General features: G+C 45.9%; 2 protein-coding genes across 5 annotated transcripts in view; one reads left to right on the top strand and one right to left on the bottom strand.

Annotated features, from left to right (window-relative positions):
- Nucleotides 1–1560: 1560 nt before the first annotated feature.
- Slc51a (solute carrier family 51 alpha subunit) lies at nucleotides 1561–14657 on the top strand. The gene is made up of 10 exons (XM_031363667.1): nucleotides 1561–1946; nucleotides 2981–3075; nucleotides 10076–10230; nucleotides 11118–11191; nucleotides 11660–11818; nucleotides 12487–12598; nucleotides 12833–12979; nucleotides 13661–13766; nucleotides 14245–14327; nucleotides 14385–14657. Exons 1-10 carry the CDS (start codon nucleotides 1909–1911, stop codon nucleotides 14436–14438), a joined length of 1023 nt encoding a protein of 340 aa, XP_031219527.1. The 5' UTR covers nucleotides 1561–1908; the 3' UTR covers nucleotides 14439–14657.
- A 456-nt stretch (nucleotides 14658–15113) lies between these two features.
- The window catches only part of Pcyt1a (phosphate cytidylyltransferase 1, choline, alpha), a 45270-nt gene continuing 35276 nt past the window's right edge, over nucleotides 15114–25107 (bottom strand). For all 4 annotated transcript variants that reach the window (XM_031363665.1, XM_031363662.1, XM_031363664.1 and 1 more), the window contains 4 exons: nucleotides 23067–23145; nucleotides 22510–22652; nucleotides 19866–20054; nucleotides 15114–18885 (listed from right to left, as the gene is read on the bottom strand). In XM_031363665.1, the coding sequence (XP_031219525.1) occupies nucleotides 18679–18885; nucleotides 19866–20054; nucleotides 22510–22652; nucleotides 23067–23145 (618 nt within the window). In that variant the 3' untranslated portion in view covers nucleotides 15114–18678. The remainder of the gene's footprint in view (nucleotides 18886–19865; nucleotides 20055–22509; nucleotides 22653–23066; nucleotides 23146–25107) is intronic.

Raw genomic sequence — 25107 nt, 5'->3', positions numbered from 1 at the left:
CAAAAATAAAAAGGTTGATTGGTTCTTTTTTTCAGAGTTTTTTTTTATTAGCTATTTTCTTTATTTACATTTCAAATGTTCTCCCCTTTCCTGGATTCACTTTCGAAATACCCCCTATACCTTCCCATGACTGGTTCTTTTTTGTTCTAAGTGTATGGCTAGTAGCTGGTAGCCCAGGAGAAGAATTTGCCTGGCCCAGCTGGGCCTTTGCAGTTGAGGGCCTTGATGAGCCAGCTGGGCTAGGACCCTGGCCTGACCTGATGGACGCACTGTAAAGAGACAGCTTCTTAGAGAGACGTTGGGCCGGACAGGAATATCCATGTAGGCTGCCTCCCTCTGCCTGTGCCTTCTCCCTTGGGGTCTCCAGCCCTGCCTCAAGCCCCTCCCACCTCCCTCTTGTTTTGAGGATTGTCTCTTCCAGAAAAGTCTAAAGTTCAGGGTTGTGAGTAGTTTAAGCTCAAGGCTTCTCGACAGCCACAGATGAATGACCTGAGGTATGTTCTAGTGGAAGTGGCTTGAGTCAGCTTATACCTCTTAGGCGTGGCCGGGGCCATTGACCTTCAGCATCAGCATCCTTAGCTTCCTTTCCTGCCCTTCCCTCCACTCCCGGTATGAGGTAGCTGGGCCCCTGAGACCTGCACTCCTGGCATTTTATTGCCTTGTCCCCAGAATTGTGCTTTGTATGGAGGGTACACTAAAGACTCAAGAGACACGGTAAACTGTTTGGGGAAAGGCCTCTTGCCATAACTCCCAAGGACCCAGGGCTCCCCAGGCCCAGGTCTCACTCCCTAAAATCTCCCACTGAACCTCCACAGCCGAGCCCCCTTTACCCTGATGCATTTGCCTCTGCCCATTCACATCATAGGGTCTCCAATTAGGCTAGACCAGCAGGCCAGCAAGGCCTAGGAACCCTTCCATTTCCACCTCCCCAGGTGTAGGATTTCAAACTTACCGCACCCACCTCCCCAAACTGAGCATTTTTATGTGGGTGAGTGCTTTCTAGCCAAGCCGTCTTGCCAGCCCCAGTTTGGCTTTTTAAATGAAGCCCTGTCAAAGTGATCAGAAATCTGACCACACAGCTCTGACACTTAGATGCTATGCAGCCCCCCACTTGGCTAGGTCTTCAGATCCAGCTAGTAAGCTAAGTCCCTTCTCAACCCAAGAAGCAACCCCTAGAAGCCAGGCATGATGACTGACGCACACCTTTAATCTCAGCACGCAGAGGCAGAAGCCGGCAGGTTTCTGTGAGTTGAAGCCGTGCGTGGTCTACATAATGAGTTCTAGGCCAGTTAGGGCTACTACATAGCAAGACTGAAAACAGCAGCCACAGAGGCGCACAGGCCTCCTTGGCCTTTTCAGCCCGGCATCCCACCACATGCTAAGCCAGACCCTGACACAGTAAGACCTCATCCCCGAGTCACCCCACCTCCAAGGGACCAGAGCTTATGCTTCTTCTGCTGGATCAGCCAGGGTTACTGACCAAGTAAGGACTTTGTCCTTCTCTTCTTGGCCTGGCAGGGAACTTTTTCTTGGGTCTGGTGAGCCTTAGAAAAGCTCCTTAAGGGAGCATGAGGTTGGAAGGGTTGGGAAATTCAGCTACAAGGTTGTGATCAAAGGCATTTGTTGGAAAGAGGTGGAAGGGACCACGCCTAAGCTGTGGGGAGGAGTCAGAAGACAGCACTTGCACAGAGGATCAAATTCCTCAGGGGTGAACTCTGAGATAAAAAGCTGTCACTGGAAGCTTGAGGAGGTAATGAAACCGAAGCGAAGGCTCCACTTACTGCTTAGCCCTCACCCAGGGAACAAGGCCCCGAGTGCCTCAGTACCAGACAGAAACCTCGCCTCTCCTCAGTGGCTGTCCCTGCCTGACCCTCCTCGTCCTCAGCATCTGCCTGAGAGAAAAGAAGGATGGAGCCAGGCAGGACTCATATAAAACTAGACCCCAGGTAAGTGAAGGTGGCAGGTCTTGGGCTGGGAGCCAGCTGCTGAGAAGCAGCAGCAGCAGCCCCTACACTCTGGCCTGGGCCTCCCTGGCTCGCTCACTGGGCCTTTGACTTCGAGCACCCCAAACAAGATAAGGTTGAAAGCTCCCTGACAGTCTCCTTGGGCCTCAGGAAAGATGTGGGGTTGGGTCATGTGCAGCCACTTCAGGGCTGTCAACTGCCTCTGTACACGGCAGGGAAAGATTACAGAGGTTAGGGCTGCAGAAGCCCAATCCTTGGCAGGCACAGAGGCCCTGACCAACAGAGGGCAGGCCCATCCTGGTACTATGGGACTAGCTTTTCTTTTCTTTTCTCTTCTCTTCTTTTCTTTTCTTTTCTTCCTCTCTCTCTCTCTCTCTCTCTCTCTCTCTCTCTCTCTCTCTCCTCTCTCTTTCTTTTTTTTTTTTGTTTTTTTTGTTTGTTTTTTGATGTAACCTTGGCTGTCCTGGAACTCACTCTATAGATTAGGTTGGCCTTGGACTCAGAGATCCACCTGCCTCTGCCTCCCTGATGCTGGAGCCAAAGGAACCACAGCCCATCTTACTTTTTCTTTTTCTTCTCCTTTCCTTTCCTTCCTTCCTTCCTTCCTTCCTTCCTTTCTTTCTTTCCTTCTTTCTTTTTCTTTTCTTTTTTTTTCTTTTTTTTTCTGACAGTATTACCATGTCATTATATAGTTAAAGCCGGCCTCGAACTAAGATCCTCCCGCCTCAGCCTCACTCTCCAGTGCTGGGATTACAAGCCTGCATTACCGTGCCTGCTAAGAGTCTACTCTTTCTCTTGCTCATCCTCTCTGGCCAGTTGAACTACTGCCCCAATGGAGTTGCCCATGGCTAACTGGCAGCCTGTTTTATATTCCAGCCCTAAGCCAGTTCTCCAGGGTCCAGAAACAGTGGACTATCTTCTTGCCTTCAGGAGTCTCTGAGATGTACCAAGTGCAGTCTGGCACAGCCCTTTCATCCCCCCGCTGCCTGCCTCTGAGCAGACCCGTGTCTCTCCAGGTACACAGTAGAACTTCTGGAACTGCTGGAAACCAATTATAGCATCTCCCCTGCCTGCTTCTCTCACCCTCCCACGGCTGCCCAGCTCCTGAGAGGTGAGTCAGGGGGCCCCCCTGGAGGAGCTAGAAGCCAGGACGTTGGGGTACTGAGGAAAGCTGGTTCACATCTGGTCAACCAAGAGGATGGCCGGCCTGGCATGCATAATGGCCAAGGTCTTAGAGAAGGGCAACTCTCTCAAGGAATCAATGGGTCACAATGAGACATGAAAATCTAGCCCAGGAGACAAACCTCCACTAACACCAGTCTCAAGACACATTCAAACTTGTGACCCTGAGATCTGGGACATTTATTTGTGTTCTCGGCTTTCAAGATGGTACCAAATAACCCAAGCCCCGCAGTTCCCTTGGAGTGTGCAGATAGTCCCTAAGAGAGTTCATAGCACTGCAGAGGCTGCTGTGAGGTGAGGGCTTGACCTGGGTAAACCTGAAACCTTGCCTTCCCAGTACAGAACTGCTTTTGAAGACACAGTGTGGAACTGAGTTGGGCCTCCAAACAATTGAGAGCAAAGTGACAGTGTGTGCTTCTAGGAGGAGGGAAAATGCTCAGGCCAGTTTTATTTTGTCCCCTACACCATGATTAACTATTTCTGAGATGTGGGACTCTTGGTGGCCCCTTCCAAAGTGGATTTCTCCTAAGCAAGGGGGTGTGATCCTGTGCAGTGGGAAACAGATGCAGCCAGGTTCTTAAGCTAAGGAAGATGCTCTGAGTCAGACTGTTATCAACTGCTGATGTCCAGAGATACCTAGAGGCACTCTGGAAGTAAGTGCCAGCAGGTGGCTGCTACAGCACCTCCTATTTAGAGAGTAGAGCTATCGAGTCATACAAGCGGCATCTTACACCAGCAGACCTCAGCCCGGGAGGTATCCGGCATGTCTGCAGACAGTTTGAGTGGCCACACTGGAGGTTGCCTGTCCTTTTTTTGTTTTGTTTTTGTTTTTTTGTTTTTTTGTTTTTTTGTTTTTTCAAGACAGGGTTTCTCTGTGTAGCCCTGGCTGTCCTGGAACTCACTCTGTAGACCAGGCTGGCCTCGAACTCAGAAATCTGCCTGTCTCTGCCTCCCAAGTGCTGGGATTAAAGGCATGCACCACCTCTGCTCTGCGGTTGCCTGTCCTTGACATCTAATATATAGAGGCCAAGGAGGCCACTGAACCACTTGCAGGGCACAGCACAGACCTTAAAGTCAAAAGTGTCAGTGGTACTCCGGGCTCTGAAGCCTTATGTCACACAGCGCCAATTCTCAGGTCACCTTGCCACCACATGTGCAGGGAGAACCCGAGAGGATTCAGAAGCAGGTTAACAACCTCCACCCCCCCCATACCCCCCCCCCCCTCCCCCCGTCTCGTAGTCAGACAGGCCTTCTGGTGAGGCCGGAGCAGGAGAAATCTGGGTAGTGCAGAGTAGGTGATGGCATTCCTGGGATGGGGGTGATGAAGGAATGAACCAGTTGAATCCCCACACTGAGAAGCTGAATCTGGCAAGGTCAAAGGTTACTAGTGGAGGATGTTGAGGCAATTGAGGGTTGGGCAGGTGGGGTGGGGCCTGAATGGGGTCAAGCCCCAGGGCTGTACTTTATCCTCAAGACAGAACCAGTAGTGCGAACTATAAGACTGGGAAGGGCTGGATGGAGGAGTGTTCAAGGACCATTAATCAGTAATCAGAATGACTGGGTGGGGGGGCGGGGGTGTTAGGGAGCCTCGGAGAAGCTGGGAGATAACAGAGCGGTTGTTGACCCTATTTAGCTAAGCCAGGGCAGCAGGAAAGAAACTCATGGAAAATATAACCAGCCCAAGGGAGCAGGAGCCCTAGTAAATATTTAGACAGGAGAGTATGATTCTAGCAGTGGCAATTACCAGCAGGGGATTTAGAGAGGAAGAAGGAGACCCCTTCCAGCTGCTGCTGCTGCTGCTGCTGTTGCTTCTTCTTCTTCTTCTTCTTCTTCTTCTTCTTCTTCTTCTTCTTCTTCTTCTTCTTCTTCTTCTTCTTCTTCTTCTTCTCCTTCTTCTTCTCCTCCTCCTCCCACTCATTTGTTTGTTTGTTTGTTTGTTTATTGGGTTTTTTGAGACAGGATTTCTTTGTATAGCCCTGGCTGTCCTGTAACTCACTCTGTAGACCAGGCTGCCCTCGAACTCAGAAATCCACCTGTCTCTGCCTCCCAAGTGCTGGGGTTAAAGGTGTGTGCCATCACTGCCTGGCCACTTATTCAGCTATTTTGGTTGTTTTTGAGACAGGGTCTCTGTGTAGCCCTGACTGTCCTGGAATTCAGAGATCTCCCTGCTTCCTCCTTGGCATGCTGGGATTAAAGGCATGCCCCACCATCACCTGGGCACTTCTTTGTTTCTTAAGTGATTTAAAAAAGCTATTATAGAACTATTAATGCTTTCAATAACCAGGTTTTTTAGAGTTTCTGATATGATTCCAGTTATAATCTTTAATTTTTTTCCCCTTAATTAAACTGACCTAAATAAATGTTTATCTAGAAGAGCCAGGATGACTTAGGGAAGGTGTGAGGGGAGGCTGGGCTGCCAGCAATGGAAGCTTGTGATAGGTTGTGGCAGTTGAAGCAATTAAGTCCCCGTGGCAAAGGGCCAGGAGGAAAACAACAACCAAGCAGAGGGTCCACAGGCAGCGCCAGACCTCCATGGAGGTCCACACAAAAGGATGCTGTGGCGTGGGCTCCTAGGAAGAGGTGCAGGAAGCAGCTATGTTCAAGGAAATACATTCACAGGAAATTAGCTTTAATTTAGTCAGATTGAGGTCATAAACATAAAGTGCAAACTATTTTTTTTTACAAAAAATTAGAAATTGTCTGTATGATTAGAAATAGCAAATAATTTCTTATTTAAGAAAGGGCCCATGAGATGGCTCAGCGGGGATGGGGGAGTGCTTGTGGCCCAAGCCTGAAGACCTGAGTTTGGTTCTCAGGACCTGTATCACAAAAATAAAAAGGCTGGCTGGACAGTGGTGACACACGCCTTTAATCCCAGCACTTGGGAGGCAGATGCAGGCGGATTTCTGAGTTCGCAGCCAGCCTGGTCTACAGAGTGAGTTTCCAGGACAGCCAGGGCTACACAGAGAAACCCTGTCTCAAAACAAATAAACAAATAAACAAAGGCTGATGAGGTGGTGTGTGTCTGTAGTCATGGCACACTTCTGCTGTAGATGGGAGGGGAGGCAGGACACCGGCTTGACAGTTCACCCACCAGCTAACCTGGAACCAGCAGTGCTGTAGCAGGAATAGGAGAGACCCTGCCTTGAACCAGTCAAACTGACTCATGAGAGGCGTCTTCTCAGCTTCGCATGTGTACCTTGGCATGTGCAGCCACGATCACATGTATGTATATACACATAGAAGAGGATGGAGGAGACATGCACACGCATGTACACACAATGCACACACACAGGCACACATGTGTGCACACATGAGCACACAGACACTCACAAGCACACATGTGTGCACACATGCACACACATGCACATTCAAATGCACATATGCACTCACATAGGCGCGCACACACATGCACATGCAAGTGTACACATGCACACAGGTATGCACACACACACACACACGTTTGAATACACACAGGCACACTCGAAAGCACAAACAATCATGAGCATAGTCGATTGTGATCATTAACTATATGAGGTAAATACAGGGCTTTCTTTCTTCCTTCCTTCCTTCCTTCCTTCCTTCCTTCCTTTCTTTCTTTCTTTCTTCCTTCCTTTCTTCCTTTCTTTCTTTCTTCCTTTCTTTCTTTGCTGTATAGACAACAAAAGGCACCACATACAAAGTCAAAGGTAATACACAGGCACAGAAAAGGTAATTTCAAACCTCGAGCCAACAAAAGGTTGGTCATGGGGTGGGACTCATATATACAGCTAACTATTTCATAAAAGAAGCCCATATGGGCTCAGTAATCCAAGTGCGTCATCTCGGCTACTTAGGAGGCAGAGGCAGGAGACTTGGAAGTTCTAGGTCAGCCTGGGCAACTTAGATTCTGTCTTAAAAGTTTGTTTTTTTTTCCTCTAAAGAAGAGTGCGGCAGTATAGCTCAGTGGTAGAGCACCCGTCTAGTGTGTAAGAGACCACATGTCCTGATAGGGCAGACAGAGCAGAGCAGAGCAGAAGACTCCGGAAGCAGAGCTGCCTCCCACCTCCTGATGGGAGTGCTGAGGTTTCAGATGCACACCACTGGATCCAGCTTGGGTCTCCAGGCTTGCATGGCAAGCCCTGTTACCTGCTGCACCAGCTCACGAGCCCTTTCTTATGTTTTAAGAAACTGTTCTCTGTTTCCAATCATAAAGATAAATTTGTAGGTTCAATTTCCAGTGTCATAAATAAATGATCTTGAAACCACGTTGTTTTGAAAAGATCCAATCCTACTGTTTGAGAAATGGCCACAAACCCAAAGGGATATATCTAAAGATGAAGGCAAAGGCATACAATGCCAGAGTGGCGCAAAGTGCAAGTTACTAGAGACTTCTATAGACATAATTTTCTGGGTATCAGCAAGATGCAAGGCAGGAGGAAGGAGTTTGCAGGCAGTGGTAGACAGGGTGGACCATGGCAACAGGAATGAGGCTGGGCTTTCTTTTCTCTTCTTTTCTTTTCTCTTTTCTTTTCTTCTTGTTTTGTTTGCTTTTTTTGAGATGGGGGTTTCTCTGTGTAGCACTGGTTGTCCTGGAACTCAGTCTGTAGACCAGGCTGGCTTTAAACTAACAGAGATCTCTATATCTCTGCCTCTGTGTTTCTCTGCTTCTCTGCCCCTCTGCCCCCTGCCCCTCTGTCTTTCTGCTTCTGCTGGGATTATAAAGGCCTGTGCTGCCACTGCCCAGGCTGTAGCTGAGGTTTCTAAAAAGCATGTCAAACACCAGTCAGTTAAGGTTATGCTAGGCTCCTCTCTGCAAGTATAGCAGAATATCATAAACAGGGGTGGGCTCCCTCTCGTGGCATGGAACTCACAAGCTGGACCAATCATTGGTTGGCCACTCACACAATTTCTGCACCATCATTACCTCAGCACATCTTGTTAGCAGGAAAAACTATAGGTTGAAGGATTTGTGGCTGGGTTGGTGTCCCAATCCCTTCATTGGCTATATTGCTTGGTTACAGTAGATGGCTGGTTCAGGCTGCATATCTCCCACTGCTAGAGTTACCCTCAGATTCCTGAGCTTCCATCACCCTAGGTTTATAGCTAGTCCCAGAGATGCTCCACTCCGCCGCCTTACTGGTTTCAGTTGTCTCTTTCAGTACTCTCTTCTTCATCCTCCCCACACGGAATCCCTCCTATCCCCATCCCTACCCCCCATTGCCCTTCAGTCCCTACCTCCTGTCCACCCATAATGTCTATTCTATTCCCCCTTCTTAGTGAGCTTCATGTGTTTGAGTCCTCCTTGTTATTTAGATTCTTTGGTCTATGGGTTGTTAGCATCGTTATCATTTACTTTATGGCTAATATCCATTTATACGTGGGTATATACCATGTTTGTCTTTCTGGGTCTGGGTTACCTCACTCAGGATGATCTTTTCTAGTTCCATCTATTTGCCTGCAAATTTCATGATATCATTGTGTTTAATATTGAGTAATACTCCATTATGTAAATGTACCACATTTTCTTAATCCATTCTTTGGAACGACATCTAGGTTGTTTCTAGATTCTGGCTATTATGAATAAGGCTGCTATAAACATAGTTGAGCAAGTGTCCTTGTGCTTTGGGTATATGCCCAGGAGTGGTATAGCTGGATCTTAAGGTAGATTGATTCCCAATTTTCTGACAAAACACCAGACTGATTTCCAGAGTGGTTGTACAAGTTTGCACTCCCACCAGCAATGGAGTAGTGTTCCCCTTGCTCCACATCCTTGCCAGCATGAGCTGTGGCTTGAGTTTTTGATTTTAGTCATTCTGGTGGGTGTAAGATGGACTCTCAGAGGCATTTTGATTTGCATTTCTTTGATGGCTAAGGACGTTGAATATTTCTTTAAGTGCTTCTCGGCCATTAGAGATTCCTCTATTGAGAGTTCTGTTTAGATCTGTACTATTTTTAATTGGGTTATTTGATTTTTTGATGTTTAGTTTCTTAAGTTCTTTGTGTATTTTGTATATTAGCCCTCTGTCATATGTAGGGGTTTTCCACTTTGTAGACTGTTGTTTTGTCTTTTTGACTGTGTCCTTTGCTTTACAGAAGCTTTTCAGTTTCCTGTTGCCCAGTTATTGTTGATCTTAGAGCCTGAGCTATTGGTTACTATATATATGTATGTGTTTGTGTGTGTGTGTGTGTGTGTACATATGTGTGTGTATATATATGCGAGATTCTTTACATCTTTCTTTTTCTTTTGTTTTGTTTTGTTTTGTTTTTGAGACAAGGTTTCTCTGTATAGCCCTGGCTCTCCTGGAACTCACTCTGTAGACCAGGCTGGCCTCAAACTCAGAAATCTGCCTGTCTCTGCCTCCTAAGAGCTGGAATTAAAGGCATGCACCACCACTGCCTGGCTTCTTTCATATTACTTACCTCCATGGCTGAAGCAGAGGCCTTGGCAGGCTGTCCTCTCTTCTCTTACCAAGTACCTAGATTCATGTTTCCCCCTCTTGGGTCCTCATTGTTATTTAGCTTCTTTGGGCCTATAGATTGTAGCATCATTATAGTTTAGTTTACAGCTAATATCTGCTTATAAGTGAGTACATACCATGTTTGTCTTTCTGGGTCTGGGTTACCTCACTCAGGATGATATTTTCTATTTCTAAAATATTTCTAAACATGTAGAACCTTTGTAGGGCCAGACATGGTGGCACATACTTTTAATCTCAAGATTTGTGAGCCAGAGGCAGAAGGGTCTCTGTGAGTTCAAGTCTAGCCTGCTCTACATATTGAATTTCAATTCCAAGCTAGCCAGGGGTACACAGTGAGATCTTGTCTCAAAACACACAATCACACACACCATTCATCCTCGGACTTTATTTGGTGTTTAACAACTTGTTGGCATTCTTGGAATACATCTGCCCTCTAATTCATTGGCACCTGCTTCCCTTCTCCTCTAGAATTGGGCCCAGTGGAAATTGCCCTCACCATCATCTTGACCTTTCTTACCACTGGCTCAGTTGCCATTTTTCTGGAGGATGCTATTTACCTATACAAGAACACCCTTTGCCCCATCAAGAAGAGGACTCTGATCTGGAGTAGCTCTGCACCCACGGTGAGGATGCTGGAGCCTGGACTGGAGAGGGACTGGAGAGGGGGCAGGCTGTCTTGAGAGTTCTCCTAAATTCGTTTGTTCCAGAACAGAGTTTCCTACCAGGACTGTGTAGCACTGGTGATGTGAACTGATTCCCACCTGTTTGCAAGGCCAACCAGTGGGTGAAGTATTCCATTTAAAGAGCTGTAGAGACAGCAAATCACTGAGGACCCAGGAGTTGCCTTTCCTTTTCCCATCACTACGACTGCTGCTAAAGCAGGCCGCCTTCCAATACAGACATTTGCTTCCACAGGGTCACACTCAATGCTGCCCTTTTGCTGTGGGCCTGCTTTTGTTCTTTGTTCCCCTTGTTTGTACTGGACACTCTGCCACTGAGCCACAGCTCTGGCAGCTCTAAGCCCTTTTAAAGTTACCTATGCAGCAAGCATCACATGGAACTTGGATTTAATTTATTCACTTTTCCAGTTGGAATTTGTTTCTTTTAAAAATGTATTACTATTATTACTAATTATTTATTATTAGTAGTAGTGTATGTGCCCATGATGGGGGAGCATGTGTGCCACAGCTCACGTGTACAGGTCAGAAGACAAAGTTGTGGCGTCAGTTCTCCTGTCCCACTCTTATGTGGCTTCTGGAGACTGAACTGGGGTTGCCAGGTTTTCACTGGAATCACCTTTACATGCTGAGCCATCTGAGTCCTGGTTCTTTTTGTTGGCCTTGGGTGCAGAGCCCAGGGCCCTGTCCTTGCTCCACCACTGACCCAGCAGCTATTAAGTGGAAGGGCCTGGGCTTTAAACACACAGGTCTGGCTTCTTTGAGCTCTTGCTACCAGAAGCTTGGATGCTCTCACTCCTGCCTTAACCTGCATCCTGCTCTTCTGTGATCAGGTGGTGTCTGTGTTCTGCTGCTTTGGTCTCTGGATCCCACGCTCCCTCACACTTGTGGAAATGGCCATAACCTCGTGAGTGCCTAGCCCCACCCCAACCACTAGGGATAAGCATTACTTTGGGGTCTCTTTCTGACTCCCAAGCCTCCCCAGTCCATGCCTTTAAGCCCCATTGATATGAATCTAGCTCTTGCCGGCCTGTCCTAAAATGAGGCTCTTGGATTCTGCTTGTGCCCAGTTTCTCTCGTTGAACCTCACCTCTCCCTGAAACCTTCCTTTAAAAAAAAAAAAAAAGATTTATTTATTTTAATGTATATGAGTACACCATTGCTCTCTTCAGACACACCGGAAGAGGGCATCGGATCCTATTACAGATGGTTGTTAGTCACCATGTGGTTGCTGGGAATTGAACTCAGGGCCTCTGGAAGAGCAGTCGGTGCTCTTAACCACTGAGCCATCTCTCCAGCCCCTGAAATGTTTCTCTTTTGTAGCAAAGGTGTGTACCCGGGTGTTCCCATCCATGTACTGGCTTTTTCCTCCCAGGTTTTATGCCGTATGCTTTTACTTGCTGATGATGGTCATGGTGGAAGGCTTTGGTGGGAAGGAAGCAGTATTGAGGACACTGCAGGACACCCCAATGAGGGTGCACACAGGTCCCTGCTGCTGCTGCTGTCCCTGCTGCCCACCCCTCATACTTACCAGGTAAAGCAGGAGAGGGGCATCCCAGAGGGACAAGTGAGCCAAGAGGCTCCATAATCCTATTTCAAGGCTCTTGGAATTAGGCCTGTATAGGGCAAAGCCAACAGTAAATGTAGGCACCCACAGCCAGGAACCCCAAACATGGGGACCCAGCCCCAGGGGAGAGGGGAAAGGAGAAAGAATTTTTAAGTTTCAGCTCACTGCCCTGCTTATTCATTTACTTTTGTTTTGTTTTGTTTTGTTTTGAGACAAGTTGTCTCTACTATGTAGAGACATGGAACTGTCATGGAACTCTGTAGACCAGGCTGACCTTGAACTCACAGAGATCCACCTGCCTCTGCCTCTGAGTGCTGGAAGTAAAGGTGTGTTCTATCACACCCAGCTTGCACTGCATACTTTAGTGGCAAAGAGAAAACTGTACCTTTGGGTGCTTGCTTGCCCTTCTGCCTACTTTGAGTAATGAACTTGAAGTCAATACTTAGGGTTCTTGCTCACAAGGCATCATTAGGGACAAGGGGCATTCCTAGGGCTCCCAACATTCTCTACCTTGCCTTCATTCACAAGACATTTTTTTGTCATGATGGGAGCCCAGCCTTAGCCCAGGAGCTGGGTGCAGGGACTAAGCTTCTTTAGGGTATGTGGTTTATGGATCCACTCTCTTCCTCCCTCAGGAAGAAGCTACAGCTGCTCATGTTGGGCCCTTTCCAGTATGCCTTCTTCAAGATACTGCTGAACATAGTGGGCCTGTTTCTCATTCCTGATGGCATCTATGACCCAGCAGAAGTAAGCCAGGAGACAGCAGCAAAATCTAACACTTATCTTTGGGTTCTGCAATTAATATCTGAGTACTAGCAACATGGGGGCAAGGGTTGGGTGGCCATTGGAGAGTAGCAGCCCAGAGAATATAGTGGGAAGAGATGAAATCCAGGCTTTGGAACTTTCATATCAGCTTTCTTCATGTGGAAGAGGGAAAACAGAAAGCATTTGTCTTCCTGACCGCTATCTGGCCCGTCACAGATTTCTGAGAAGAGCGCAGCTCTCTGGATCAACAATTTCCTTGCTGTGTCTACTCTTTTGGCTCTCTGGTCCTTGGCCATCCTTTTCCGTCAGGCCAGGATGCACCTGGGTGAACAGAATATGGGATCCAAGTTTGCTCTGTTCCAGGTAACTACCTGCCAGAAACACTGCTTGCCAACAAATGACTGGGGTTAGGACCACCAGAGGCAAAGGCAGACCCAACAGTCTTAACTTTTGGGTTTCCTGGGAGATTTGGAATGTTATCTCCACCCCCTCTATTTTATCTTTATTTTGTTTGCCTTTCTGTACCACAGTACCACCAACCAGGCTTAAAATGACAGAAATGTATTGTTCCACAGATCTATAACCTGGAAACCCAAAATCAAAATGCAGGCAGGGCTATAATCTCTCTAGTACCTGTCTGGGAGAACCCAGCTTGCCACTTCCTCTCTAGAATTGACCAGCAATCCACAGTGGTCCTTCCTTGGCCTTTTCTTGTATCTCTCCAACCTTTGCCTACATCACATGACTTTGTCTCTAATCTCTTTTATGTGCTAGATGCTACTGGGTATCTGATGGTGGCCATGAAAGAGGGAGATAAGTTTTTTTTTTTTTTTAAACGAGCAACCCTAGTGAATATGAGGCAGAAACTGGATTATAATTTGCCTAAAGATGCACCAATTTTCAATAAAGCTTAAGTCTTAGTTCTCAGTTAACACAGTTCTCTGTTAACCCCACTAACATATCTAATGGTATGCCTAATCTGCACCGACCTCAGGACCAGGAGTGGCAGGTGTCAGCCCCTCCCCCATCTCTTCTACTCTGCAGGTGCTTGTCATTCTGACCGCTCTGCAGCCCGCCATTTTCTCCATCTTGGCTAACAGCGGGCAGATTGCTTGCTCACCTCCCTATTCTTCTAAAATCAGGTCTCAAGGTAAGCACTTAGGCTCTTTTCTGTCTTGCGGGCGAGACTGAACGCAGATCAGGGGAGAAAGGATCTTAGAAGTTGGGCCAGCCTGATGTCTGCCCAGAATGTTCAGGAAGGATCCAAGAAATCAGGCAGAGGCTTGGAGACCACTACTCTTTCCTCTCTGACCACAGAGAATGTCAATGTCCCCAGCTTGAGGCCAGTCCTAATGGCCAAACCAAGAAGTTCAGTCCTCATCTTGGGACAGGACTGGGTATGGTTAGGAAGCAGACTCGGCCGAGTAAACACATGGACTGGTCTTAGATCACAGAAGCCAGAGCCAAGTTCTGGCTACCATTAATCTGCTCACTCCACGAGAGTTTAGTATCTCTAGGTCCTGGTTTGGAGGTAAACTGGAGCCTTTCAGCTTGCTTGCTAAGGCTGCTGTGGACCCTTCCTCTGTAGCAGGACATAACTTCTTGTCATGTTTTGCCCCACACTGCAGTGATGAACTGCCACATGCTCATACTGGAGACCTTCCTGATGACAGTGCTGACAAGAATGTACTATCGAAGGAAAGATGACAAGGTTGGGTATGAGGCTTGCTCACCGCCAGACCCGGACTATCGAAGGAAAGATGACAAGGTTGGGTATGAGGCTTGCTCACCGCCAGACCCGGACTTAGCACTCAAAGCCTGAGGAGAGTGGCTTGGACTGTGGAAGAGATACTGTACTCCTCAGAAGAGCTTGAGATTTCTTCTGTTTCTCGACCTTATCAGTGGCTAAGGCTCCCACTGGCAGGGCAGGCTAGCACCTTCCATGTGACTATAGGGATGAAGGTAAAATGCAGTAGGTTGAACCTGTTTTGAGTCTTTCTCAGGGAAGTTTTGTAATAAATGGTGAAAGCTGAGACGCTTGCACAAGTCACACTGCTTCTGTTGGCGCCACTATTAACCCCAAATGTGTTGAAAGTCACCCTGAGCTTCTGCACAGCAGAATGAAGAGGAGAAAAGTACATACATGGTTGATGTATGGTTTATCTGATATAAGAATGGGAGTAGACCTTAGCGGGACACAATGGCAACAGCCTAGCTTCCCCAAGTGATGCTCTGCATTGGAATCCCTTCTTTCCTTAGGAGCATCAGTTGGCTATCAGGAGGTCTGAGGTCCCATTGTGCCAGCCTTTTGACATTTCAGTAAGAACTGGAAAGTTTCTTTTGAGAACAGAACTGCTCATTAATATGGTAGCGATATTGTTATTGATATTGAGGACATAAAATTAGGAGGCAAAATCAAAGGAACTGAGAATACAAATAAAAGCCCCTAGTACTTAAAACATCACACACATGCATGTCTGGTCAAAACTACAGGAAATTGAAACACCAGGCAAAAACACATGGCCTTTATTTGGCTAAATGACAAAAGCCAAAACAATTCTGCACAAAGTATTAGACAGTAACGTGATATACTGAACTCAGAGGCAAACTCCCCATTGACACTGGTGATGTCATGGGTGACTCAACAGTGTTTTCTGTTCAGGAGTCTCCCACCCAACCAACTGTTCAGAGCAGTTAGTTTCTCCAATGCGGTGGAAGGTGCTCACTTCAAACCTAGTGAAACCCAACCTGGGTCATCTAAATGTTAGTCCTGGCATTTCTGTTCTCTACCTCAATCTCATGCCAACAAAAAGTTCTGGCAGACTGAATGTATTTCTTTTTTCTTTTAGGAGAGTTAGTTAACTTTTAATAGTTTAAGTTCAAGAACATGTTCTACTTATTTTGAAAAATAGAAGCTAGGGACCAGTCTTTATCCCATGATAATCTATTCTGTGAGAGAAAACAATCATTGTTATGACTTTGAAAAATACCTTTAAAAATACTTATATTGGTATGTTTTAAAAAAAATACCATTAGTCTTAAAACGTTAAGGAAGCTTTCTTTGAACTGTGTGGGTTCAATTTTGACGCATTTATGCTGACAGAAATCTAGAAGGTATGGCTTAGGGGAATTAAACCAAAGCAAGAAACAGAATTGATTTGGGAAAGGATTAAAAGTTGATAAAGAACAGATTTCAAAGACATCAGGCTCCAGAATGTGAGTTACACAAATGAACGAGGGCTGGAGACAATGACAAAGCACTTGGAAGAGCCACTGTGGAGAGGTGTCCTAGACAGCTGGTCAAATAAGCAGCCTCAAAGATAACTAAGGTGCTGCTGAGAAAAGTGACCAGAAAGGTGCTCTCGATCTTTCTCTTTCAGGATTTTTGACCTCCTCAACTCCACCCCTTCCTCACATTAGGGTCTCTGGCTTAGCTCCACCCCTTCCTCGTGTAAGGGTCTCAGGCTTAGCTCCCAGGAGTGGCTCCCACAGCACTGGTGATCCATTTCTACAATCTCTAAGTGGCAACCTCTATTTTCAGTCTCCCGCCCATGCCAAGGCTAACTGCTGTACTGGTTCCTCAACACCGGCTACAGGGCTCCTGCCTTCAGACTCCTCCTATGGCATAGAGGCTGTGAGGCTAAACAATTTATGGTTCTCCCGGCCCTTTCATGTTGCTTCTTTCTTGTATACACTTGGGGAAATAGCTCCATAGCCCAGGTTGCACAAGAGGTATTGATTACAGTCACAGACACAGCCTTACACAGCTTACCCACATTTAACTAGATACAAGTGGCTGTCGGTGCACTATCTCAACAGCACCTTTTTCTAGCACTGAGGAGCACACTGACCCTCAAGTACCTACCATGCAGCCACACCTACAGCGTTTTTGCTTATGTCTAAAATATCTGAGAGTCTGAATGTTAGGAGATAGTAAAGGGTGAATATGAGCAGAGGCTAGTCCTAGCTGGGTTACATATCTTGTCAGCATAGACACTCTGATGTTTGCAACCCAGACAGAGTATACTTGAGTGACTACATGGGGGAAATCGCACGTGAGAAGCCTCCTTTGCATTCCCACAGGGCACACCTGGGTGATATGCATGAGAGAACAAGCAGCTGAGCGCCAGCAGTGAAATCACCACCTCCGTATACCTGGGAGAATAAGGCAGAGAGAAACGGATCCCCAAAGAGAAATCTAAAGTAGAAAAGTGAAAATGAGCCACACAGCAGTACATAGTGTGAGAAAAGACTAATTTCAACAGGTTCAGAGAGAGGATTCCAGGCCAAGGCCATTGGGATCAGATCTGAGTGAAAGCAGCGCTTCTTGAGGAGTTAGCAATGGCGTTTCCACAGACCACTGGGACACCAGTGGTGCCTCTTTGCCCCCTTCCTCTGCTCAGCTTTGCCTGGGAGATAGTTTAGGAGCCTAGGTAGTCCTGCTGTGCAGGCACTGTGTGGTGCTAGTCTCAGACTCTTAGGCAGTAGCACAGCTTCCACCAGAGACTGTCTAGGGAAGACTGTAAAATGCTCATAGTCCCAGCATGGACCAGTGAGGAGGTACAAGGAAAAAGAAAATGTGGTTTTCTTTGTTGAAAACAAGAAAGCTCCACCCCCACAAGGGGTATTTATGAGTGACAACTAGTAGGTCCTGGACATAAACAACTTTGCCCTAAATCCAGCTACAGGGTAACTGACGGTGATGAACTTGCTGGGCCACGTAGTGACACGGGGTGCCAGGGGACTGAAAACACCAGCTCCAGCTCGACAGTAAGTGTTGAGAGTCAGTACTCCTCGATTTGAAAGTGTTTCCTCTTGGGGCCACCAGGCACAGGCAGACAAGAGGGCATGGACCTCTGTGTGCTAGCAGTTTTAACCCACGCCTGTGGCTGCTGGAGGAGCACTGGAGGAAGTCCCTGCTCGGTGCAGCTCTTGGAGCAAAGAGTCTCCATGTGATACTCATTTGACCCAAGCATGTTCTAAGACGAGCAGAGGTGGAGGAGAGTTTCAGAGATAAAAGTGTTTCCTGGTGCTTTTGCCTGTATGCTCTGCGAAAGTCTAAGTGCTGAATATGGCAATAAGCAACATGGATCAACGAATGGGTCAAGGGCAAGCTGCAAACACTTACAAAGCATCCTTTGTACAAAGCTGGGCGCGGTGCTGAGAGGGCAGCTGCAGGCTGAGGGACGCATGCCCAGCAGAAACCACCTCAACTGCCCTTGCACTAGACTGAGTTTACCCCACTCCTCTCTCCAATCACAGTAGCCCTCAAAGTGTCCCTTCCTTCACAGGTGGGGTACAGGAAAGAGATTGACAAGAGCTCCCAAATAACTGGGCAACAGAATTTTCTGAGAAGATGAACACAGCAGAAAAACTGCAACTGACGCTCTGTGGTTTGGTTCCATCCCCATCAGTGTCTTCATGGACCCCATTGGGTCCAACAAGAAACTCCTCAGGGAGTAAGAAAAGTTAGGCTCAGATCTCTTCCCCCCTACAGCCATGCTGACACATGGGCCGGCAGGACACTCAGGGAATCTGGAGCTAATTCAGCTTTGAGATTTTTTTGATAGTCCCCAAATTGCCCATCAGCACGGCTCCCTCTTTGAAGGATCTGGCAAGCTACTTTGCTTCAGGACAGAAGGCAAGCACTAGTGTTCAGGAAGAAAGGCCTCTGGGCATTCCACGCTTCCTTCTTCTGCCCACTCCTCAGGGGCAAAAAATTAGTTCTATTTACTATATTTGAAAGACTACTTTTTAAAAAAAAATTGATAAAAGTGACAATTTCCCTGTCAAGATTACATGAGCATAAACAGTAAAGCAAAGTTCTGGGGAGGGAAGATGGATGCAGAGCAGGCTTCTAAGGTGTGGGCAGCCTCCTTGGTGTGGCTGAGAATGTCTCAGGGCACGGGCTGTTTTGGTTCCCCATTCCCAGGTCCTCTTGCCCCATTTGTCTTTTCTTTGTAGATGTCCTTAGGTTTAGTGTTGGGATCACAAAATGGAATTCGACAGAGAGCTTCTGAAGGTGACGGGCAGGGGGAGAGAGAGGGAACAGGGATGAAAAGTTAGTCCTCTTCATCCTCGCTGATGTCACAGGTCACAGCCTTGCACCTAGAGAGACTTGCTGGGGAGGAAGATGGGGAAGTCTTGCCAGAGAAGGGCCACCGAAAGGAGGGGGAGGGGGAGCGCTCATGAGTAGGGCTGCTGCTGGGACTCTGCTTGGGACTGATGGCCTGCAGCATCCGACCTTTTCCCTCTTTCAGCATGTGCTTCTGGGGAGGAGACCAAAAGGAAGAGTTAGAAGATACCTATGGACCACATGCGTCACCACTGGAGCCTCTGAAATCTCAAATTACTATGGTTCTCCTGCAATTATTTCTCATTGCTGTGATCAAAGCTATGGTCTCTAGCATACTGATCTCAAACACTCTGCCACTGACTTGTTTCCCTAGCCTCTGCTGTGCTAACTGTGACTCCAGAGGACAGGAGGGCATAACTGTAGTCCTAGGCAGTCTCCACCTGCTCACTACCGTCAGCCTAGCCTTGACTTCCGTCAGAGGCATCCAAGGGCTACTTAGTGTGCAGTTCAAACTCTAGCAAAAACAAAGGCTCACTAGTGGAATTCTTTATTTGGTTTGAGAACGCTGTGCTATTCCTCAGGACAGATCCCCCTCACTGGGGAACCATAGTGGATCTTCATAGAAAGGAAGCTTTCTATCTATTCTCTGGTTTTCCTTCTCTTCAATGTAAACCCAAAACATAGAACTTGTCAAGGCTGATAAAACAGCTGACAAAATTACTAGCATTGTAATTCTCTTGAATTCACTTGTATATTGACTGGAGGCTGAAGATATTAGTATCACAAGTTCAAGACCAGCCTGGGCCACACAGGTAGCTCAAGACCAGTTTAGGCCTTAGGGAGACCCTGTCTTAAAATAATAAATAAATAAGCCTGGTGCAGCGGCACACACCATTAACTGGTGCAGCTGGGAGACATAGACTGGAAAATTGCAGTGAGTTATAGGCCAGCCTGGTCTACACTGCAAGTTTCAAGCCAACCAAGGCTACCTAGTGAGTTCTAGTCTCAAAAAATAATAAGTTAGCCAACCAACAAACTGAGGCTGAGGTTGTAGCTCACTGGTAGAGTGCTTGCTAGCACGTGTACTCTGCCCTGGGTTCTGCCAGTACAGCAGAAACGAAAAGTAGCCCCCTTCCCTGTATTCCCTCAAGTGTCAGGAAGAAAGGCTCCCACCAGTGCTCCTTCTGGACCAAACATTTCCAGGAAATTTCCAATGAACTCTCGGGACTTCTCCTCCCACTTCTGGATGAGGTCAATGCTCTTCTCTTCCACCTTCTGCACAAACTCTTTTGATTTTTCCTCCACATCTTTCACTTTCTTCTTTACTTTATCAACTCGTTCTTGCAAGTGGTATTTCTTCTCCTAGAACAAGAGACAAATGGATTTTAAGGAATAATATCCAGGCTGGAGCCATGGCTTAGAGGCTGAGTACATCCTGTCATTCTGGAGAAAATATCTGAGTTTGATTGACAGCATGAACTTCAGATGGCTCACACCTACCTGTATGTGCAGCTCATGAGAGACCTAACACCTCTGGCCCCCATAGGCACCTGCACTCACATGCATATAACCATGGATATATATTATATTATAATTAAAAATAATAATAATGATAATAATAATAATAATAAAAAGAATACCCAACCTGACTTTACTTACCATAAAAGAAAGAAAAATTTGGCTACTGATACTGTTTTCAAAATTAAAAATTCTGCTTAGCTTAATCTGCTCTGTTGTTTATTTAGCATGATAACAGGAAAAATAATCTCTGGATAGCCAGTCGCCTTATATGAAAGTGTGATAATTCTAACTATAACAGTGAGGGCAGAAATAGATTAGCATGCAACCAAAGTAAGTCAAGGTTTTCAAGATAAATCTAATATAATGAAATAGAGATATATCCAATATGGTTCTTTCAGATGGGAGAGTACATGCCCAAGATCATTACCCAGCACTTTCAAGAAGCCCTCAATGAGCCAGAGTCAAAATGGAAATACTAGATCCTTAATTCATGATATTGGATACCCTATCATGAGCTCATTCCATGATTTTAGATAAACTGACTTTGAGCATGTGTGTGTGTGTGTGTGTGTGTGTGTGTGATGTAGGTCAACATCAGATGTGTGTCAAAATGCACGACGCACGCACATACACACACACACACACACACACACACACACACACACACACACAAAAGTAGTTCCTTACTAAGGAAGGAAGAAAGAGGCACGCACATGGTTGCACAAGGTAAAGGGAGGGAGAGAGAGAAGGAAGAGGAATCATTTGGTTTTGGTTTTCCCTGTTCCGTTCTTTTATGTGTCCAGGTAGTTTTTTTGCTGTTTGTGCACCACATACTTGTAGTGCTCTAGCATCCAGAAGAGGAATTGTGAACCACCATGTGGGTGCTGGGAATAGAATTGGGACCTCTGGAAGAGCAGCCAGTGTTCTTAACCACTGAGCCATCTCTCTGTCTTCTGTTTTTGTTTTATGAGACAGTCTTGCTATGTAGCTTAGATTAGCATCAAATTTGTAATCCTCCTGACTCAGCCTTCTAAGTGCTGGAGATTATAGGGATGCACACTTGGGTCACCTACCTTTTTTTTCTTGTTTGATTATGTTTTGAGACAGGGTCTCCTATGTAGCTCTGGATAACTTGAAACCTTCAATTTGAAGTGGTCCTCCTGCCTTTGCCTCCCGAATCGTGGGATGGGATAAGCCCTATTCTGATTTATCTAATTCTTTCACAGAGCTGAGAGCAAGTGAAGGATTTGGGTAAAAAATTATTGCATACAATATAGTTAGTAGATTTGCTCTGTTTAAATCAACTTTATTGGGCTGGAGAGATGGCTCAGTGGTTAAGAGCACTGACTGCTCTTCCAAAGGTCCTGAGTTCAAATCCCAGCAAGCACATGGTGGCTCACAACCATCCATAATGAGATCTGATGCCCTCTTCTGGTGAGTTGGAAGACAGCTACAGTGTACTTACATATAATAAATCAATCAACAAATAAATAAATAAATAAATAAATATTTTTTAAAAATCAACTTTATTGAAGCATTATTTATGTATACAATTTACACATTTTCTAAAAGCCAATATTAATCAAAAGTACCTGTGTGGGGGTTTTTTGTGTTTGTTTTTGAGACAGGACTTGCTAAATAGCCCATGTGGAGAAACTATATATAAAATTCTGTGTGTCATTAGCCACATAGGGAAAGATCTGTAGTTTTCATCTTATTCTCAAAGGACACATAATTTAAAAAAAAGCAAAAACTAACCATCCAGTTAAGGGCCATTCTTTGTTTGATATAGTGTGCTGGCTATATAACTTATACTTTTGTTGTTCTTTTGAGACAGTGTCATGTCACTAAGGCTGACCTCAAAATTCTGATCTCTTGCCTCCAGTTCTTTCACTAAAACAGATGTATCTATGGTGGGATTGTAGGCATGCATAATTATATATTCCTATTTGTTAAATTGATTTGTATGTCTTTTTTTTTCCCTTTCCTTTCCTGTGCAGCCCCTAGCTAGCCTGGAACACACAGAGATCTGCCTACTGAATGCTGGGATTAAAGGTGCTACCACCATGCGTGTCCATGGCTTTGTTTGCCTGTCTTTGTATCAATACATTGATCTGATATTAGACCATGAGGACAGAAACTGCCTTTGTGCTATACTCTTTGTAAAAGAGACACGAGTTAGCTCTGCAGGATGATAATTGCACAGCACACTGAAAAGCAAGCCCAGAGCAGACAGCACAAGAAGCAGCATGTGTCCTACAGAGGTGGGGAGCTATAGGGTGAGGTTGCAACTCACGTTGATAAAGCTGACATTGAGCTCTTTGGCAGTGTAGCCTCTCTGTAGGTTCCGTCTTGCATACACATCATAGTCACGGACAATGCGGGTGATGATGTCTGATGTGGATATACCTTCTGTCCTCTGTGTGGGAGCAAACATGCCTAAGGGAAAACACAGACAAACACTGTGATGTCCTGCCACATCAGAGGCAGAGGCAGGTGGATCTCTGTTAAGTTCAAAGCCAGCCTGGCCTTCACAGTGAGTTCCAAGACAGAATTTATTCTTTTTAGGGAGAAAAAAAAAAGCTGACTGTGTTATTACTATAGGAGAACTCCAGAGATGCTGGCACCCAGGGGACTGATGAAAGACTAGAAGGAAGCACACATTGTCCTCAAATTAAGACAAATTAAAGAGATGCTTAAACCAAGAGGCTATGCTCACTTACAATGTCCACAGTTTGACCAGAAAAATGTTAAATTTCTCAGAATCACCTTTTCCACTGTAAGCAGGGCCATGGCTGAATCTCTGCAGTTGCCCAAAACCCCATAGAGTGAAGCTGGACATGACTCACTCACCTGCTTCCTTGATGTGCTTATACACATCATCACTCCCTGCAGAAGAATAGGGGATATCATCATGGGCAACGAAATCAATCTGAAAATAAGAAAACTTCATTTTAAACCCCAGGATAACTGCCATTTGGAAGAACCTACAAATATTCTTGAGCTCAGAAAAAGGGAAATTGACAGGGGCCATGCCTCAGAACAACTTTTTCTCTGTACTTTTTGCTTGGTTCATACATTCTACAATCTGTTCAGAAACCACCAACCTGATCATTTATGGCTTATGGCAAAAACAGGAAGTCTGCCAGTTTCTTCTCTAGCTATTTTTTTCTGGCCTAAGAGAAGTGCTACCTTCCCTTCGTACAGTTGGCATGGTGTGGTCAAAGGGACAGGGGGCTTCTGGTAATCCAGAGCCTAGAAAGAAGGGAATCACCCTGTCCTCCCAGGTCTATAACAATGGGCCGCATAAAGGCTTCTAAAATCATGAAGGATTTGGTTACTTTTTAACTTACTGCTTCTTCTCTCAGCTCCTGAGAAAACGGGAATTTAAAAGTAACAACTAAAGTCCTTTTATCAGAACAAATGTATTTATTCTACCAAAAAAAAAATGTAAGACCTAAAGCTCTGAAAGAGTGTCTGTAGTTGTAAATGCACCTCACAAGACTAGGCAGACTGCAAACCCTCACTTACTCCTCCTCCTGGAAGCCGGTAAGCCTTGGCTCATGTAATTACCACCCTACCAAACATACCTCTCAGAACATTCCATCACCCGCCAACAAGTTACAGGACAGCAAAGACAAGACTTAGAGGGAAGCAAGCTGCATGGTTGAGATTTACTGCTTACAGGGGGAAGGGGATGTTGCAAGTTCTTCTCCCACACCCCTACCCACGCTGGCTGTGCTGGGAGAATGACGCTGCCTGTCACCTTTGGTACCACTGTTAAGTGCCAATGGAGGAAAGTTAGGCCTGTCCTGGACTGGTGAGATGGCCCAACAGGTAAAGGCACCTGCTCCTGAGCTTAACTCTAGTTCTATCCCTGAGAGAACTGATTGTCCCACAAGCTATTCTCTAACCTTTACATGTGAGCTATGGCCCCCATACACACAGAGGATAAGTAAATAAGATGCAGTAAACAGTTACAATAAATGTCCACTGGCTTCAGGTTCCTCGAGTACTGCTTCATATGCATAGCAGCTGTCTCTGCTCCTCCCTGCACACTCAACAATTCTCCTGCAACAATCCCTACACCCATGCAGAAACCTGACAATGTGCACACTGGCTTTTCAAGCTTGAAGGTCTCTAACTAGTGTAATAAATCCATCTCTCTCTCTCTCTCTCTCTCTCTTTTTAAAGATCTATTTATTTGTCATATACAGTGTTCCACACATATATCTGCATATCAGAAGAGGGCACCAGATCCCATTACAGATGGTTGTGAGCTACTATGTGGTTGCTGGGAATTGAACTCAGGGCCTCTGGAAGAGCAGTCAGTGCTCTCAACCTCTGAGCCATCTCTCCAGCCCTAAAGCTGTCTCTTTAAAGCCCACCCTTGTAGACGGCATGCTTTATGTAGGAGAACTCAAAGACCACTGGGAGTTTTAAAATAATTATTTACTTATAAAATAAGAGTAGAAAACATCCTTGGTTTTTGATTGCACACAATTCCTAGCCCCAAATAAAAGCTGAAAGTAAATTTAACATAAGAAAACACGCACCATTTCTTAAAATGTGAAGCTTTTCTCTTTATAATTCATATTTTATTTTTTAAAAGGTTTTATTTTTATATTTGTATGTGCATGAGTGTGTTGCCTGGTGTGTATTTGTGCAACACATGTGTGTCTGTGTCCATGGAGTCCCTGGAGGCCAGGAGGTGCTGGATCCTCTGGGACTAGAGTTACACTCTTGTGAACTACCACATGGGTGTTGGGAACCAACCCCAGGTCCTGTGCAAGAACAGAAAGTGCTCTTAATCACAGAGTTATTATTTGTGTGTGCGTGTACATGTGTGTACCAGTGCCTATGGAACCTAGAAGACATTGGAGCCCCTGAAGCT

This window comes from Mastomys coucha, unplaced genomic scaffold, assembly GCF_008632895.1.
Source record: "Mastomys coucha isolate ucsf_1 unplaced genomic scaffold, UCSF_Mcou_1 pScaffold12, whole genome shotgun sequence".
In the NCBI taxonomy this organism is placed as follows: domain Eukaryota; kingdom Metazoa; phylum Chordata; class Mammalia; order Rodentia; family Muridae; genus Mastomys; species Mastomys coucha.
Note: the sequence above shows the minus strand (reverse complement) of the source record. Positions and strands in the feature narration are given on the sequence as shown.

Excerpts from the sequence above, each read along its gene's own strand:
- Slc51a (XM_031363667.1), top strand. The coding sequence starts at position 1,909 with ATGGAGCCAGGCAGGACTCATATAAAACTAGACCCCAG. Across the intron at positions 10,231-11,117 it reads GGAGTAGCTCTGCACCCACG|GTGGTGTCTGTGTTCTGCTG; the intron begins GTGAGGATGCTG and ends TTCTGTGATCAG. Across the intron at positions 12,599-12,832 it reads GCATCTATGACCCAGCAGAA|ATTTCTGAGAAGAGCGCAGC; the intron begins GTAAGCCAGGAG and ends GGCCCGTCACAG.